The sequence below is a fragment of the Xiphias gladius genome, chromosome 6 (assembly GCF_016859285.1).
Source record: "Xiphias gladius isolate SHS-SW01 ecotype Sanya breed wild chromosome 6, ASM1685928v1, whole genome shotgun sequence".
NCBI lineage: Eukaryota > Metazoa > Chordata > Actinopteri > Istiophoriformes > Xiphiidae > Xiphias > Xiphias gladius.
Window position 1 is genome coordinate 24,628,188 of NC_053405.1, and position 18,677 is coordinate 24,646,864.

The 18,677-nt window shown below is 39.8% G+C and overlaps 1 protein-coding gene across 1 annotated transcript in view; it reads right to left on the bottom strand.

Annotated features, from left to right (window-relative positions):
- The window catches only part of LOC120790876 (gamma-aminobutyric acid receptor subunit gamma-3), a 49,253-nt gene that overhangs the window by 18,141 nt on the left and 12,435 nt on the right, over positions 1-18,677 (bottom strand). Inside the window, exon 3 of the mRNA XM_040128836.1 lies at positions 15,679-15,746. Within this exon, the coding sequence (XP_039984770.1) occupies positions 15,679-15,746 (68 nt within the window). The remainder of the gene's footprint in view (positions 1-15,678; positions 15,747-18,677) is intronic.

An 18,677-nucleotide genomic window follows, 5' to 3' on the forward strand; every position in this document is an offset into this window, starting at 1 on the left:
AAATCATAATCTATCTATCTAAGGGATGCATGAAAAAATATGTCACAGTTGATGAGCATGCACATGTTACACTGCAGCCATGGAGAGTATGCAGTCCGTCACGGTACTGGTGGACTGGAGTGTAACAGACATGTTTGACCGCTGCACATGTGATATTAGACAGTAAATTTATCAAAACAGTCAGGCATTCGTCAATTCAATTTCTATTATAAGATTTTGTTACAATCTTGTAATGATCAACACAGCTGGATAACGAGTGACTATACCAAATGAATGATAAATAAAAGATGCTGTACTGTATGTGAATTGGCCCTTGGAGCTATTTATCTGAGATCTAATGCACTGTCCATAAACATAACAAGACTTGGAGTCCACAGCCATGATAGTGGCTCTGAGAGCCTGTCGTTATGCAAAGTGTTGCTTTGAGACATTTAGAACATGTAATGTTTACCATGTCGCCATCTTAGCTTAGTGTCTTAGCATGCTAATATTTTCTAATCTGCATTAAACATAAAGTGCAGTGAGTCTGATGGTAATGATGCCAAGAATTTTGCAGGCATTTAGTCATAAACCAAAATACTGGACAACACAACATTTTGACCTCATGATGGTGTGAGAAGAAAAGTCAGGAGATCGCTAAAGTCATCGAAGGACAATGAATGTCTGTACAAAATCAGAAACCTAGAGAAAGGCAGAACCAGGACCACAAATCCAAATGGGCAAAGGAAGGAATTAAACACAGTGGCAGATAACGGGCAGGTTTACAGGCACATAAGCGTGGCTGGACCACTACAGTAGATGACGTGGCGAATGGGAAAGTGGCTGGTACATAAATACACAGGGGCTTAATGAGGGAATGAGCGACAGGTGTGCAGGGAGGAGCAGCGTCAGATGACTGACAGGAGAAGGAAAGTCTCGACCTTCGCTGGCTGTGCCTGTTTGTCGTTTGGGCACAGTGTGTGTTTTGCTGGAAAAAGCTGCCTGCTGCCGAGTGAATTGACACTATGAGAGTGGTGAGAGCGAAGACAGAGTAAATCTGGATGGATTATGAGACAATGGGACCCCAGGCACAGACGAGTAGAAGAGCCCTAACCCCTCCTACGTAGAAGCAGACACCCAGACTGAAAGAGTCTCTTTGTGGTTGCTTTGCATCTATTCACCAATTGCGACAGTGGGGCTTGTATTGTTCCTTCACCTTGTGAGTCTGTGTGTGTGTCTTCATGGCAAAATCTGGTCTTGGAGACACCTACAGTAGCGGCCACTACCACAGAGGCGGTTTTGAGTAATTTGTCAGGTGTTTATATTTGTGTGTGTCTGTGTGTCATTCCCGTCCCTTGTCAGACATTAGGTAAATCTACAGACCCTCTTGTGATGGGATCACACCAGTGGCGATGCCTGTCAATAACGTGGTAATGACTACTGAGTACTCATGGGTTGGAATGTGAACCTGTTGATGGTGTCACGGCTGGTGTGATCCCATCGCAAGGTGGTCTATAGTTTTAGTGATTTTGTGCCTTTTTGTAGTAATTTTGGGTCATTTTGTTTTTTCCAAGGCTCCCCTGTGCCCATAGGCCAATGGGCCTGTGTCCGGTAGGTTTTTACACTTCAGTTTTTGTACAGATTAAACAAGTGAGATATAACGTGGTAGGCTGATTTTGCTACCTTTGGCAGCCAAACTACGCCTTTTAATACATGTGAGAAATGCTGTAAAGTCTACCCATAATGTCATCTGGTACGGGTTTGTTAAATCCTTGCCTAACAGATTGTCTGCCAAACTACTGGTTATGTCAAGATACCATAATGGTTTCAAGATTGAGTAAATTTACAGCATCTCGTTCATTCACGTCAGAGTGAAATTATCCACTAGACTGCTGTTGTAGAGTTGACATGCTAGTGTCTTTTCTCAAGATCATTGATTTTTCTTCTTCATATTCAGGCCGTTTCGCTATGATCCTGTATTGTTTACATGAAAAAGGGAGACATGCCCTCAGATGCGTTAGTCACCGGTACTTGCGGTGATTTTAGCACCTTGAAGTGTGAAAAACAATGAAAAGTCAATCTGTGTTGGTCACACCATTTCCCATGTACATTATCCACATACACTACATCCAAGTACTGTTGTACTTGACACAGACATGTCCAGTCCTTCTTACAGGGATGTAGGAAGGCAGTGCGTGTGTCACACAGTATGTTGCCGGTGTGTTGCCCCGCAGCCTTGCTGGAGGCCCTGGCTTGCCAGTTACAGTAGCTGCTTATGTGAAATCATACCAAAAATGGTTATTCTGTTGAGGATAGTAAACTGTTCAATAGATTTTTAGTGAAAACAAGCTAGTTGGAAATATTCACACAGCAGCATGTTACTCTGTGAAACATCTGCAGCCCTTTCATTTGTTTAGCAGAGTTGTGATTAAAAGAACCACCGACTGCTGTTTCACACTAATTACACACTAGATTCAATTTAATGAGGCGAACAACTGCTCCATCAATTGTGTATAAGAAGATACTGTATGTGGCTATTTCTAGCCAGTTATAAAGGTGACAATGTAAACAGCGCGGACTTTGCAACAACAGAGTTTTAAAATTTTGCACATAAGCATCACTAGACCCCTGTTTGTAATCTAACTTGCCTGACAATGGTGCTGCTGTGCAAGCTCAGTTGGCCATTTACTAGCTCAAACAAAGCCAAAAAAATCCCCTCAGCAACAGTTGGGCTCTTAGGTTTGTCTTTAGCAACAATATAGATAAAGATGTAGAGTGAAATGAAATGAATAACAGTCTGCCCTTTTCCTGCAATCCACACCTGTCACCGCTTGGAATTCATTTGACCTTTTACCCTTTCCTCTGCACCAGTTGGAACAGCTCACCAATTACAATGATGTCTATAATCAAGAGAACCACTGGGTACTCATGACCTTTAATTGTGTGGGGCTCAAGGGAGTTGAAAAAAACTGAACATTATGCAGGATTTAATGACCAGTGGAGGAGAGAGGAGGGTGAGAGGTAAATCTCAAATAGCACACCTAAATATCTAGCTTTGTAATTTCTTATATAATTTCACATTAGTGGGTAATTTTAACGGTGCTGAAAGAGTATCGATCTCACTCCCCCTCGCCGCTGCTTGCAGCTGCTTTGAGCCACTACAGCAGGCATTGCTATGAAGAAAATGGGTGTTTCACCTCAAATGCCTCGGAGGAGCTGCTATATTAAGGCTGCTGATATAGAGGTACTGTACATACTCACAGTAAAATCAAAGATATTGCTGTAAAGTAGAAATGGACCTCACATGATAAATTCATTCAAACTGGAGAATGGAACAATTTGCTCCCTGAGACATGCAGATCTGACAGATGCTTAGTACTGCCTAGAAAAAACCACTTGTATTGTTAAAGTGAACCTTGATTTAGTGGTAGAAGACTCAGGCATACACAATATGGCCAGAATGATGTGTCTGTCCATATACCTTTATGTATTTTTGGTCTGTATTTCTGGTTGGGACCTGGCTCCTTAGTTCCAATTATGAAAAATCTTGATGTTACCTCAGACTATTTTTCGACAATAGTGCCTCCAACATTGTAGCAACAGTTTGGATTTGTCCATTTCCTGTTTTAACATGATAATACCTCCATGCACATAGCCAGTTCCATGAAGAAACTATTTTCCCAGTTTGGTGTTGAGCAGGGCTGGACTGGACATCTGGCAGACCAGGCAATTTCCCAGTGGGCTGACTCAACTTTCTTTTTTGTTTTTTTTTGTTTGTGAGCTAAAAATTCAAATGTGGCTCTGATAGGCTGTCTTATTGGAATAGCAACATTATTTTGTTAACCACCATTCATCGACATTAAAAAGTGAGTCAGGTGGCAGTGTTTGTTGTTTGTTCATTTACTGTATTTATTAGGCTTTAGGGTGAACAGTGTTCTTTTGGGACCTGGAAAAAAACATGTTTGGGAGCCAGCTTTTGAGTGGGTGTTGATTGACAATATATAGAAATGAAATTGAGACATCCATGCACTTATTTAATTATTATTGTATTGTTATGTCAATGCTGCTGTTTTGCACCTCTTTATCGTGGAATTTAATACTTCTGGACCTGATTGTATCATTATGTTACTAGTTAGAGCTATTGAGAAAGCTGCTCTTTTAGCCTAAAAAGGTGAGATGAAATAATTAAATTGATTATGAATATATTAAATGTAATGTAGCAGCTCTTTAGGTTTTCTTCAAGCCCGAACCTCTCCCTCTACAGGATGCCATCACTTGTTTTAGGATTCAGCACAGTGAATTCATCACAGTGTAGTATACAACTTTTACAACGCCATTTCTTGAAGGTATTCATCATGTTTCATCTCTTTTGATCTTCTTTAATAGAGACAGACAGAAAATACTCACATTCACATTTACAGTCAACTCTTAGAAGGGTTACTACTATGTTTTTGTGCACACTAAAAAACTGAATGTAAAACTATAGCCTGCTGTTAAATATAACAACCCAAGCAGTGTTTGGTCTCTGGCCCGCATGATATTGGTGATCGATTCGTGGCACTTGGCACTGAATATTTTACGTTATTCAGTTTGCTACATGCACTGAAACATAGGCATATAGTCTACAGTATGTGACTGGGAAGAGTAGGCAGGTTTTAGACACACACAATAATTTCACACAGGCGCACAAATAACATGAAAGCAATCCACAGCCATAATACATAAAAACACCCTGACACATGTTGAGATCATCACTTTATATGTTTATCAGTCATGTTACATGATTGTCCTTGGCTACAGTGACGCTCAGGCAATGATGGACCTTTTACTCATTTTAACACCATATGGAAGTTTCCTGTTAGAACAACATACCAACTTATCACGTTATAACGAGCAAAGTTTGTTTTAACGAGATACGTTGGTTTTGTGATATAACAAGATGGAGTGACATGTTATTATAAATTGGTATCATGTAATCACGAGAATATATTTCATAATATCGTGGAAAACATCTCGTTATGTGAAAAAGATGTTGCAAAAACAAGAAAGTGAGGGAAATTTATGTTTGTCGCTGTGCAACAATCACCAGTTTAACGGGAAATAAAAAGAACAGGCTGTTAAAATGTCCCGACTACATGCACAAAGTAAGGTTTATTTTTACTGACAGCCTGTCTTTTGACTGTGCTATCTGTACTGACAGCTTCTTGGGTTGATGTGTGGTCGGGACGTGCCGTGACTGACTGCTTAGTTCAACCAAATGTAGATTCAAATGTAACTCTTACAATGGAAGGCCTTATTTCACTCTCTTCGAACTAACTAATTTTTGCCCACACATCTGTCTGAGTTGCGTGCGCTGCAGTAACCGAGTGGGGACTAGAGGCTTGTTTGTGTGCAGCCACCTAGCTAGCCTCTACCAATAGCCTGAGTTTAGATGACATCTGTGTATTGTAGCTACAGAAAATAACCTGGGTTACATCTCTCCCTCTAAACTGCAGGAGTCTCTGCATGCATGTCGATCACACGCCGCGCCGACCAACACCACAAGCAAATTCTCGACCTGTAGGAAATACTGTGGCTTGTTAGCTGTGTTATAACATACACTTTTAAACAATGTCTCTGATAAAAGTATACAATGATGCACAAAAGAGGTATGGTTTGCACAGAGTTATAAGACAGGAGTCAATAGTAGCTCAGAGAGCTATTTGACTGAGTAGTGGTAGCATGTTCTTGCCTGGCTAGCATGTTAGCCTTTAGCTCATCAGCTGCAGGAGTTCACCCATTGGCCATGTGAGTGGTCACAATGTCACCGAGCTTCAGAAACCACCTACTTTGCTAGGACACGTGGATGAACTTTGCTCTGACACTATGTGGTGTGTCCAGGGCTAACTGCTCCAGAAAACTGCTGCTGCGCCCTGACGTCAGGTCTGGGCTAGCCTCCACCAGCGTCTATTACTTAGTGCAATCTCCCATTCAGCATCCGTTTCATCAGTCTTTCTGTAAAAACGCAGCATGTGGATGCTTAATATGAGATAAGATAACATTTATTGTCCCTGATGTGAAATTTGTCGCTCTCTTCTAAAGTCATTTTTCCAATTATTGAGCGGCTGTCTAAAAACTTCCACAGTATTCAGTCCTCTCTGCCCTGCTGTTATCACAGACTGAATTATCCGCAGCCCTTCCAATTACCCATGGACTCACCTCGCTGAAAAACAGAATATGAATAAACAACACTGGATGATTTAAAAATAAAAACCTTTTTAAAAACCTGCCATCCTTGTCTAAACATATGAAGTGAGCCACATGACGTACTGTGGAGAAAAGCTCCGTTCCAATGCTGAATTTTTAGTTATCAGCTTTGTTGCAAAGCTTTTGAATGAGATTTTCTTTCTTCTGAAACAGAACCTGGAAGTTCCAGTTTCGCTTGGGCTGAAACATTCAGTTACGTGGGACTTGTGGCCACACCCAAATTGGGGATGTCACAGCAGGTGTTTCCTCGGTTACTCTCGACGCAAAACGGCTTCCTCTGCCCCATGTGATTCAGTGTGGATCTACTCTTTATAGATACTGTGGGGAAAGTGAAATATTTAATTCCATCATTCATCATTCTATCGGGTCTAAAAGACGTTAAGATGAGTCAAGGTAAACAGATTTACTTTTGGAAAATGGAAAATGGAAATATTTCCCCATCACTTTTTGAATCATGTGGACAGATGGGAATACTCATTACTGAAAAATCTGCACATGGCTTAACGTCGACTCTGATGTGTGAGGAATTATTCTGCCACCCGTTTACCTGATGCTTAGAATGACCAGAATACAACTCAGGCAGCGGCCGGGCTGACTAATGGCTCAGGGTGGACTAAAACAGCTGAAATGTGAAGCAGCCTTTCAGAAGCCACCTACCGTGATGACACCGATGATTTTGTGAAGACAGGGGAGGCATATTCCACTGACCTTCCTGTTCCCTTATGCAAAAAAGGGCATTATTGAAGATGATTCTGAGATACCAAGAATTTTATGGATGAACCTTGGTCCACACTATCTTGTCTGAGCTCAGTAGGAAACCCCTAATCAACACATTTGATATATGCAGAGTGCAAAGATGTTAGTAAAATAATATAATGTACCCCTGCATGGAATTATGTGTCTATAAAATGGTAAAGTAACTGAGACACTTACATTCCATTGTAATTTGTTGGGCTGAACAAGACATTGGTTAAAACATGCTAAACAAAAACTACTTTTGAACTTAATATCTATACTTTTCTTGTATTCATGCATGTTCTTTTCACTGGATTTCAACATTTATGTCAGACATGACTGTGAGCTCAAGGACTTGACTAAATACCTCTACTTTTCAGCTCTCCAGTTCCTTTTATTGAACAGAGAAGTACTTAATCTCTTTATACCAGTGAACAGTCTTCCTCTCCTCCCACTAGCCTATTAACATTCCACTGTCTTTCTCCCAGTTCACTGCTTTTTAAAAAGGTAGAAATTACCCATTTTTATTCAGACATGAAATAGTCAAGATGTTCGCATTTGTACATCCTAGTCAAATAAACTTTTTCCTGACAAAATGTGTTGTATATTTAAGTTAGACTGGTCACTGCACTAGATACTGTAAACTAGGGCAAAGCATGCGGCCCCAGCGCTTCAGTGTGAAGCTGGCACTTGGCATACAGTACATACTGCATCTGTCCTGTGCTTTGAGACATCTTGTCATGTTCCTTTGTTGGCTTGATGTCTCTCCTTGTGTATTCATTGGAGGCAGCTGAAGGTCACTTGGCACGAGACAAGCTTTATCTTCCCCCTGGTGTGACCTGCTGCTCAGAGTATTGCCATCTGCACAGATATGGTATGTTAGGACTGGGAATCTCAGTAGCTCCCACTTTGATTCACTATGCTGCAATGAAACAACACCCTGGTTTACAATGAGCACAGGTGCACCTCCTTTGTGGTGAAACTCAGAAGTAGAAATCTTGCTTCACTTTCATTCTATATTTGTATGAAATAAATCGCATACTGTATTGCTCACACAAATTGTGTGCAAAACTTTCCTTTTAAAACAAATTAGAGCACGAGTAGGCTGGAAACTGGAACTGGAAACTGGAAACTCTTAAATGTAGGGTGTGCCTCACATCTTAGCCAATGAATGCTGGGAAAGGCTCAAGCCCCCTGCAACCCTAAAGAGAATAAGAATAGAAGATAGAAGATTAATGCATGGATGGAGGTTGGAATTTGTTAACAACATGCTCCACTGCCCTCGAGGTAGCTTAATGGTACACATGGAACACTTGTTATTGTTGTGTATTATTTATGTTTTATGGTCCAATTAATTTAATCAGCTCCCAACAGAACTGTCCAACAATGTGTTTTCTTGAGCACTGTAGTTACTCTTTTCTACTGCGCATACGCTTCAGCCCATCGCACACAAACATTGGTTATGGTTCGCTCGTACCCCCCCAGCTGCGCCCAGGCTCTGCCTCTCCTGCTTAAATCAAGATTTTCTAGCTGCAGTAACTGCCAAGACGTTGGGGAGAGTTAAACCTCATCCAAGTTTCTGAAAGGGTACCTCATAGAAGATAGTTCCTTGTTCTACAATCTATATAGCAGGTAACAGTGGCGCTCCTGTTGAAGCAATTATTGGCATATCCTGCCATCAAGGAGAAATTAAGGATGGATTTAAGCACTGCAACTGCCTGGACTGATATATATGAAACAAGCACCCTTTCTTGTTGTCACTACTACTGGGACTTTCATGATTCTGCCCTTTCAAATTTCTGTCTAGTTATGTCTTGATGTCGATCAATGCTGAGAGCAAAGATTTTTCCAAAGTACTGTTATTGTGCACACGCACATCCAGAAATTGTTTGCAGGTGCTCGGTAACTTTAATCTGCACAAACAGATGAAATTTTTCATAGAAATTAGGAAAAAGAGATGTGCTGAGCATTTTTAGTTGGGTTAGGTGGACAACGTATGTAATGGAGACACTGTTTTTAAATGACCTCAACCATGTATTTGGCATTTCTACACTTCAATTTCTAGTTATCAGCTACTGAATACGTCAGTATGGATATATCTGCAAGAAGCTAAAATCTGCCAGTGCATTGGTTTAGCTCTAGAATATACATCACTACAATGTAAATGTTATGCCTGAGGAGATATTGCAAGATTTATTTGCTTGTGAGCTTAGCAATCAGTTCAAGTTATGAGGTGACCGGTCCAATAAAGAACAGGGTCTTTATACCTTATATAGTTTTTATATATCTTTAGCAAGAACGCAGGTACCACAAAAACTGAAGATAAAGCCATTTTAAGTACCTACAGGAAATCTAAATTATGCTAAAAGGAACATGAGGATATACAGTATTGTGAACCTCCATCCAATTATTTGATAACTGCCCTGTTCTGTGAATTGTTCCTTTTTTGCAGTTACTATATACCGTAAATATTATCTGCTTCCCTGGCCGTTATTACTCCTTATGAAACTCTCTTAGGGTTTTGATGGTAGGTGGCGGAACAGTGGTTATACAGTATGTCAGCTCATCTCTCATGTCTTGATAGGAATCACAACATGACAAAACTGTTCAAAATGAATCCAGTGTTGTGCAGATGAGGTACTGTCTGTCTGCACCACTGGAAAAGACACAGAGGGTGCTCCGCAGTGTGGTCCCACAGGTATTATGAAAGTTATGAACACAGGTAAAACAGGAAAGGTATTTTTGTTAGTTCATTACATGCTGACTGAACCACACCAGGCAGCGTATTAATATTCCACTGAGATGTGTTCTGTTTGTGGCGTTACCAAGAGCCTCATTATATGATCCTCGTGCTGATGACTTCATTACCCAAATCTTCCAGCCAGAAAAAATGAATAAATGAGATGCACCACTCTGGCTTATTAAGTGAAAAAATTATTTCTCTTTTTGTTTCTGAGTCATCCAGTTACTAAGTTGAACCAGCTGACCCACCTATTGCAGAAAGAATTTTATGATGTGAATAAAAAAAATATATCTTGGCCATTTCATATCACAGCAGGTATGAGCCAAACAATTACAGTAGGCTGCAAATTGCAGCGACATTACGAATTCATATTGTGCTGGGAGCTCAAGAAAACCACAGTACCAAGGATGTTGCATTAGCCCTGCCAGCAGCTCACTTATGCAGTGGGAAATGAACTGGCATGAATATTGTATTTCTCTGGGCATCCAGTGTATGATAGCATGTGAGTGGGCAGCTCTCTCCACAGGGTGAGAATAGCATCAGGGACCCAACTGGCACCTGCCTTTGTTTTGGCAGGAATTCCTGGATTACAAAAGAGTATAAAAATAGCTTCTTTATAATTACAAAAATGCTGCCCTCTCCAAATTAACATATTGCTTACTAAAATATAGCTGTTTATTGCTTCTTCTGAAAGGGGCATTTATGGTGGGCTTCACTGTCAATAGTGAAGAGAAAATGAAGGAAGGAAGGGTTTCTAGTTTAAAACTACAATTATCACCTCACGGTTGAATGACTCTGCCAACCAGTCAAGTTGCATTTTATATCCATCTGTTCAGACTCATATAATATATATAGTGAACACTTTGAAGGAATTTAATAAAAAAAAGTATTAAGGATTAATCATAATTAGCATATTCTTGAATTATGGCCAAAAACATGTTTTGTGATATCACAGTGACATTTCACCTTTGACGACCAAATTCTAATCGGGTTCATCCTTGAGTCCAAGTGGATGTTTGTGCTAGATTTTAAGAAATTCAATCACGGCGTGAGATATCGCGTTCACGAGCATGGGATGGATGGACGGTTGGACGAAAATAAGGCCTCAGGCAGACATAAAAAAATAAAAATAAAAAAAAAAGTCCTGGATCTAGACACAGCAGGGGGGTGGAAAACACACAGTCAAAACATCATGGTAGCTTAATTTAGGCATCGCAAATACTGTTCAAAGGCTAATTTATATACAGAACATACCCTGGGATTTTTAAAAACTGTTTACCATGCGCATGTCTTAGCCTGTCAGCTCTGGCTTGCTAACATGACACAAGGAATTCCATTGGGAAACAGCTGCTAGTAGCAATGATGTTAACCAAGACACTACACAAAGTTGGATCTACAGGTAGTGAGTAATAACCTGTGAGAGTCTCAAAACATCAACTAGCAGCAAGGGTTGAAAGCAAAGAACCCCCCCCCCCCCCCCCTTCATACAAGTAACGTTAGCATCAAAAAGTTACCATTAAAAAAAAACAACTTAATGTTAGCTTATACTGTGGTAAATTCTGGCTGTGAACTAAGAGCGCAGACCTTCCCTCTTTCTAGGTAGTATAATAATTTCATCATCAATGAAAATCCTGCTCTTTCCTCAAAATATACCTAATACAAACTGATCACCACAGCATTGATCGTAGAACCTGACAAAGGATAGCACAAGGCATTGAACAGCCATAAACATACAGTGACAGTGCAAGTCATCTGAGGCGATGACCTCATATATGCTAACTAGCGTATTACATTATCTAGAAAACATTATCTAGAAACATTTAGCGACTTTTCAGCGGTTCCACAACCGTTTTCAACTACATCCTCAATTTCAAACATTGACCGTACACAGACCAGCCACATACCAGGTTTTGACCTAGTCCTGTTTCTTTTTTCTTTTTTTTTTTTGCAGCACTTCATTGGGACAAAGCTTTAAAATGAATGGGTCAGATGGTTCAATGCACTTACTATAACTAAAATGTCAAGGGTGCATGACCTTGTTCATTTCCTATCTATTAACAGAAAATTTTAACAAGATTTATGGGTGAGGAGCACAGACATTGGGCACATCCAGCTGATGTCAGTGGGTGATACAAGCCAGTTATTAAGATGCCTCTTGGAAACCTCCCAGTGCAGATATTCTAAGCACATCCAACTGAAGACTCTGGTAAAGACCTAAAAAAAAATGCTAGAAGGATTACTTGGAAGGAAAGATGAATTGATGGGTTGGTAGCTCACTTGCTGTTTTAACCATTCAGGCATCAAGTGATGTCACTTTTTGTTAAAGACCACTACAAATTTCAGTGATTCATTATGAATGAAAAGCTTAGTTGCCGTAGTGTACTCCACAAGCCATTCCACTCAAACCATTCAGGCATTGTACATGGGCAGTCCCACCTTTATGCCAAAAGACCTGGCACAATACTTTCTCTGGCTAATGAACTTTAATAAGTTCATTTCTTTTGAATTTTTAAATTGATATTTATCCATGGTTGTGGAGAATAGTTTTTTTCTTCGATTGTACTTTTGATGTAAAAATGTCCCTAATTTCTTCTAGAGAAGAGGGAATTAATCACCATCTGTCTCTAGGAGAAGTCATGACACCCCGGATTATACACTGCATTGTAATTAGAAACAATACAAGTGTGACAACTGATATGGCTGTATATGAATTCTTCTCTGACAATGGGGCTTAAAATTTGGTTGTCACACAGAAAAGAGAGGTTGCTTGAGTGTTTGCTGTAGTAGTACTGAATATGTAGGGAAAAATGCAGGATTGCTGATTCAAATTAAACCCACCAACAGGCTCTCATGTATGCATGTGTGCTGAAATGTCATCATAAAGCACAGGACCTTGCTTGTCATGTGGATACAATGTCCCACATAAGGTGGCTGTGGCAGAATTTTAAGAAAAAAACCCCAAAAAAAAAACCAAGGACTGTATTGTTTTATCTTAAACTCAAGTAAGCAAGCATATAAAATGTTGCTCCCCTGTGATTAGAGATGGCACATTTGACTCAAAGTGTCATCTTTCCATGACAATAAACAATGTATTCAAAAGCAATCAACAGTCACTGACTGGCTGTTTTTTGGTTGGTCACACAGCTCTGTGCAAGCACAGCATATTCCTTTTTAAGATACTCTGACCAAATGTGGGTTACAGCTTGCACAACTGGCAGGTATTCTGCAAGGAGGTAATTAGCTTAGCGATTCGAAGCAGTGGGAACAAGCTAGCTAGAACTCAAAAGTTCAAAAGTACACCTACCAACTCTTCTAAAGCTTGCTAATTAACATCTGTTCATTTATTCTGCAAAAAAACAGTGACGTGAAAAACAGCAGTCCATGATTTTAGAGGGAGTTATGGTGTATAACTATTTCTTGACAAAAAATATTTCAAGGGTTTAATAAATGGATATTTTTGAACTTGGACAGAGCCAGGCTATAGCTGTTTACCCGGCTTCACATCTTTATGCTAAGCTAACCGTCTCCAGGTTCCTGCTTAACAGACACACATGAGAGTAGTGTATCAATCTCCTCATCTAACTTTCGCCAAGACAGCGAATAGGTGTATTTCCCAAAACTATTTTTTTAAGCCCTACTTGTTTGACCAGCATTATATGCTGAGAGGGTTTGGCAAGAAACAAAGGGAGGCTCCTGCAACAAAACAAACGTTGGTTTTATCTGACCAACAGTCCAAACCCCAAATATATTCAATTTATTAATACAAAGAAAAATCAGGAAATCTTTACAATTAAGATTTTTGAACTAGGGTACTTTTACGTGAAAAATGACTTAAACATTAATTGATTAGCAATATAGTTTCCAATTAATTTTCTGTCAATGGACTAAAATTAATTGTCAAATTGTTTCAATTCTAAATGTATCTTTAAGTAAAAAGAGAAATTGTTTCACAAAGTACTAGCCAGTGAAAAAAGGCTAAGATTTAACACATAAAAGTACAGTATCTTCATATGAATTCCGTTTAGTTAAAGAATGATTCATGTTAAGGTGGAGACAGTAGACAGGAAACAGAAGGTCTTTAATTCACTGTCTCTCATGTTTGGTTTATTTTCTCATGTCATAATTCAGATGTCCTAGAATATGTTTGTTGGTCCCCCTGAGACATTATCCTGTGCAGATAATAATTATGAGACAAGAATTATGATACAATTAATTAGAATCTAGTCATTAATTATCAGACTAAGACCTCATACTATAATATCAACAGCAGTGATCTTGGCGCAGTAGGCTGTCCAAGAAAATGTCCTATCTGTATGGCTCTGCAGTTCTTCCAGCCTGACTTTAAATTCTGTTTCCCCATCTCAACTAAAAAAATGTCTGTCAGCTTGTCCAACTGTCCACTCTCTGTATCCTTTTTCAAAAACCCATAACTCTCCCTCATTTGACCATTCTTCACATACACTTAACTCTAGGTATCCTAAAATCTCCTGCCTCTCACCCACCTCTTTCAGTCTCTGTGCTTCCCTTCCGTGTCTATATCCATCCTAGACTCCCTTATCCCTCTCTGATCTCCCTCTTCCCTCCCTTTGCTCCACCTCAGCAACTAAGTTAAAGCCTGTCTTGCTACAGGCTCGTAAAGTGTTGTGAGCTGTGACTTAAAAAGGAAAAAAAAAAAAAAAGGATTATAAAGTCACATCTCTGGGAGAAAACCTTTGCCAGGGCCTGATACACACAGCAATGTCTCATCAGGATAACATCTCTCAATTTCAGATTCATATACCTTATAGCCACAGTCTAACACAATTCAGAAAACATTTACACGTGTGAGCAGGTTGTTCAAAGCAGAATTTAGACAACTGCTACTCAGATTTGTCATGACAGCAGGATATAAAATTTGCTGGACAGAAAATAAATATGGGACTAAATCTAAAAGTTAACTAACCAACACAATACAAAAAACTGAATGAGATACAGAAACACGTGTGTAGATTTTTTGTGTATACAGTGCAGCAAATTTTTCTGATAATATAAGTCTTTTTTTGTAGGAAATTAAAAAAAATAAAATGAAATGAAAAATTGCAGTCTTTTTTGGTTTCAATCCAATTACTTCAGTGTCCTCGGGTCATACTAGCAGCAGCACACATGGCCATGCCTGTGTGTCATCACTGATACAGTACTACCACCAGATGAAGCCGAAGTAAGGGATATTTCAATCATACACATGGTGGTTTTAAGTTGATGTAAAGTCAGACTCATGCTAGGGGTTACCAGGAGTCCTGTTGTAGAAAGGTTTTGGTTTCGATTGATGGTTCAGTGTCAGTTTCACCCATTGGCAGCACCACCGCAATGCTGTATTGTACACGATCGGGCTGTATCATGCCGTTTTTACTTTACCCACATACATATATAGCTGGAATCACATCCAATTAATTTAACTAAATGTTATTTCAGCATGTCCCATTATTGCTACTGAAATGTTTACATTAAATATTAGCTAGAGAGCGGGAATAGCAGTGAGCATCAGGGCTGCAGCTATGATGTTTTTTGCAAGATATGTGTCACTAAAAAGGAGAATAGGACTCAGACTCTTTAACTCGCTTGCTGTTATCTTCACTATCAACAATCTCTACTGGCATCAGAAACTTGTAGGAGAAAACACACAAACCACCTACAAGCAGTGGATGTTGGATACTGTTGAGCTCAGGATTGACTACTTACTGGTATTCTTGCTATAATAACACGAAACATGTTTTTATTACTCTTGATCTGAAAGTGTCCACTGGTCTTAAGAGTTTTACTACGAGCATTACGTGTTCCATGTGGATTTCCATCATGCCTTTTGTCATGAATTAATCACAAAATCATCAACTGAGAGATGCTGTTCTGAAAAAAGACCTGGTTGCCTTGCACTAGAACATGTCGCTTTGTGTAAACGAAATAGCAAGAGCATATCAGAAGTAAATGGACCGACTTACCATATTTATTGATGACACTGGTCCGATGCTGTTCACAAATATGTCGACATCTATGACAGTTGGTTTAACTGTGGGGGGGAAAAAAAAAAAAAAGAGCAAAATCATTTTTGATCACGACTTTCATTTAGGCACCATACCTGCCTCTCTGTAAATCAAAGAGAGGCAAAGTGAAGCTGGATCAGTGAGACTTTATCGCACAGTCCTTCTGAGCAGCTTCTGAGTGAAGCAGTCCTCAGGGAGCTGTTCTTAATAATGATCACACATTAGTCTTCATCACATAAACTCTTGAATGCAGCAATTATGCATCCATGCATTCACAAATGCATTAGCAACAGGCCAAAGACAACATCATAACACAACATCCTGTGATAATTTGTCAGATGAAAAGATGTTGCTGACAAATCAGAGGAGGCTCAGAGTAGTCCAGTGGTTTTCAATCCCAGTTTTTATCCTGGATAGCTAATCATGAACTGAATTTCACCAGGGACGCTAGATGAGTGCAATTAACTGATAAACCAGCAGTGCCTCTATCCCTTATTGGCCCAAGGTGAAGCACTGTGGTGGTATACACCCTACCCCCTGATCCAATGTTTTCTACATCCCCTGAAGGAGAGAGATAATTCCACAGTTTGGTAATTCCTTAGTTTAAGGTGTTTCTCAGCTGCAGAATCAGTTCAGCTACTGAGGAGCTAACAGACTAAAATTATTAGCTCTAGTGGGTTGTCTGTGTCCCTGCCATACTGTATAAGCCAGTGGTATGAAGAAAATTTAATGAAAACTTAATATAAACGTTATTTTACCATAGATCTGCTGAGACCCATCAGGGTTCACTCAGTTTAAATGAGATTCACCCAGACAATAATCCTAAATGAATTGAGACTGGTATCATCTTGATGTGAACATCATCGTCTTTAATAACTTAGGAGGAATTAATAAGGTACTTGCTACTGTCATTGTCAAACTATGATGAAAGTATAAGTATAATGGACCATGTGCTATGAATTGAACCAAACTGAATCTAGTTTAATCAGTTGATAGTTGAGTTAACCTTTATCTAAATTATAACATTATTTAAATATTTGAAAAATATTCTTTTGGTAACTCAAAATGTTCTCTTGTCACTCCGTATTAAATTTATTTCTATATTTCTTTATCAAACTACACATGTAAATTCCATACTCACTCACTTTCTAGTTCTGCGCTGGTCGCCACCAACTCCTGAGGCAAATATCTGGCTCTTTAACGGCTAAATGCTCCGCTGTGTCCAGCAGCTATTCACTAACTGTGTCTTGTCTGCTGATTGTGTCTGTCTGCTGCAGAGTACAGCTGCCGGCTGCAGCCGAAAAAACAGCTCTATGTGAGGGTGAACTAAACAATGGACAGCTAAACAATGAGCTGAAACTCAATATACAGCTGAGGGGAGCTTCAGAATCAGGTGATAATATTCGCTAGGCTGATCACTAAGAGTAACCCCTTTCACACTGTCACATTGTTTAAGATTGTCATTTGATACATTATTATTTTTATAGAAATATTGATCATTGCTGCTTTAAAAACCTATGAATATCAAGTCAAACCTGCATTCATTGATTTTTTGAACACTTGAGGGCAACACAACAAGCGGTAAGCACAACACTGACAATTATCACCTTATAAAGTTCATATGGCTAATGTGGTTACCGAATAGTTAACATCCATCAGTTGATGGAGCAACATTACCAACTATATTTTTGTTGTTTCTGTGTTCACCTGACAAATCTAAGTTCAATATTCACTCTCCTTTTGGCGCCAACTCCCCAGGCAAATATCTGTCTCTTTTGCTGCTAAATGCTGCACTATGTTCACCAGCGAGTCGCTAACTTTGTCTGTCTGTCTTTTGGCGCTGGGCAAGTAGCATACGGTAGGTTTTGTCAGAATTTTTTTACAACAACAACAGCTGCCTGCTACTGAAAACCGGGTTGAGGAGAGCCATGAGAGTGAACCAAAACAGTAAAGGTGCAGGGCAGAAAACCAAAACAATGAGCTGCTCCATCGAGCTAAGGGGAACAGCAGAGTCAGGTGATAATTCTCAGTTCATCACTACGAGTGACATCTTAAACACTACCCGCAGTAATTCTTTATCTGGTTAATGTAAAAATATCGATTAGCCCAGTTGTAAGGCAAAACAGGGACTTGATGTATTTTGGGGGGGATTCACGTCAACATAAAATCAGTTCAGTGCGTGAATCACTTTCCATTTCAATCAAGGTGAATCATTCCACCGTCACTAGTTTGACAGCTTCAATGCTGTGTCCCCGCCGGCCATTGTTGTGGGCTGCCAGAGGAGCTGAGTCACGTAATTACACATATGCCATACCTAGCCAACAATCACCTCCACCAAAAAGGTCCTGGCAGATTGAGGAGAAAGGTCTGCCAAGCAGTCTCTCGTCCAGATTCCATAGCCTGCAGCACCAGCATCAGCACACGTGCCAGGTTGTAAGAATACGTTTCCTTTTCCTTACTATTGCTTACAATCTAGTTTTTCCTCCCTGTTCAGCCAGCTTCATTCATTTTGGAACACCCCTGGCTTTCTCCAACTCTGCTGCTCTCAAGGATTCCATGCCCAAAAGCATAAAAGTGTCATTTGAGGCTTGAACTTTCAAACCCACCAGGTGACAGATGTGACATACGGCTGCCATGAGCATTTGTGTCTGCATAACAAAGAGCTCCTCCATCGTTTTACACTACCTGTCTTTGGAGTCTCTGTGTTCTCGGCCAATTAAATCCACAGCAAGATTTTTTCCACCTGCCAGTCTCCATTCCAGCTTTCAGTTCACGTGCTAACAGATGGCACACTAGAGAACACTTCTGGAGAGTCCCTGCTGAGGCAGCTTTTCAAAAACATTATATTCATAACCACACAACACCTGGTGAGCAAATTAGATTGAAAGAAATCTACTGTATAATCCACTGAAAATAAAATAAGGAAAACAGTTTCAAAGATCTGAATGTGATATTTC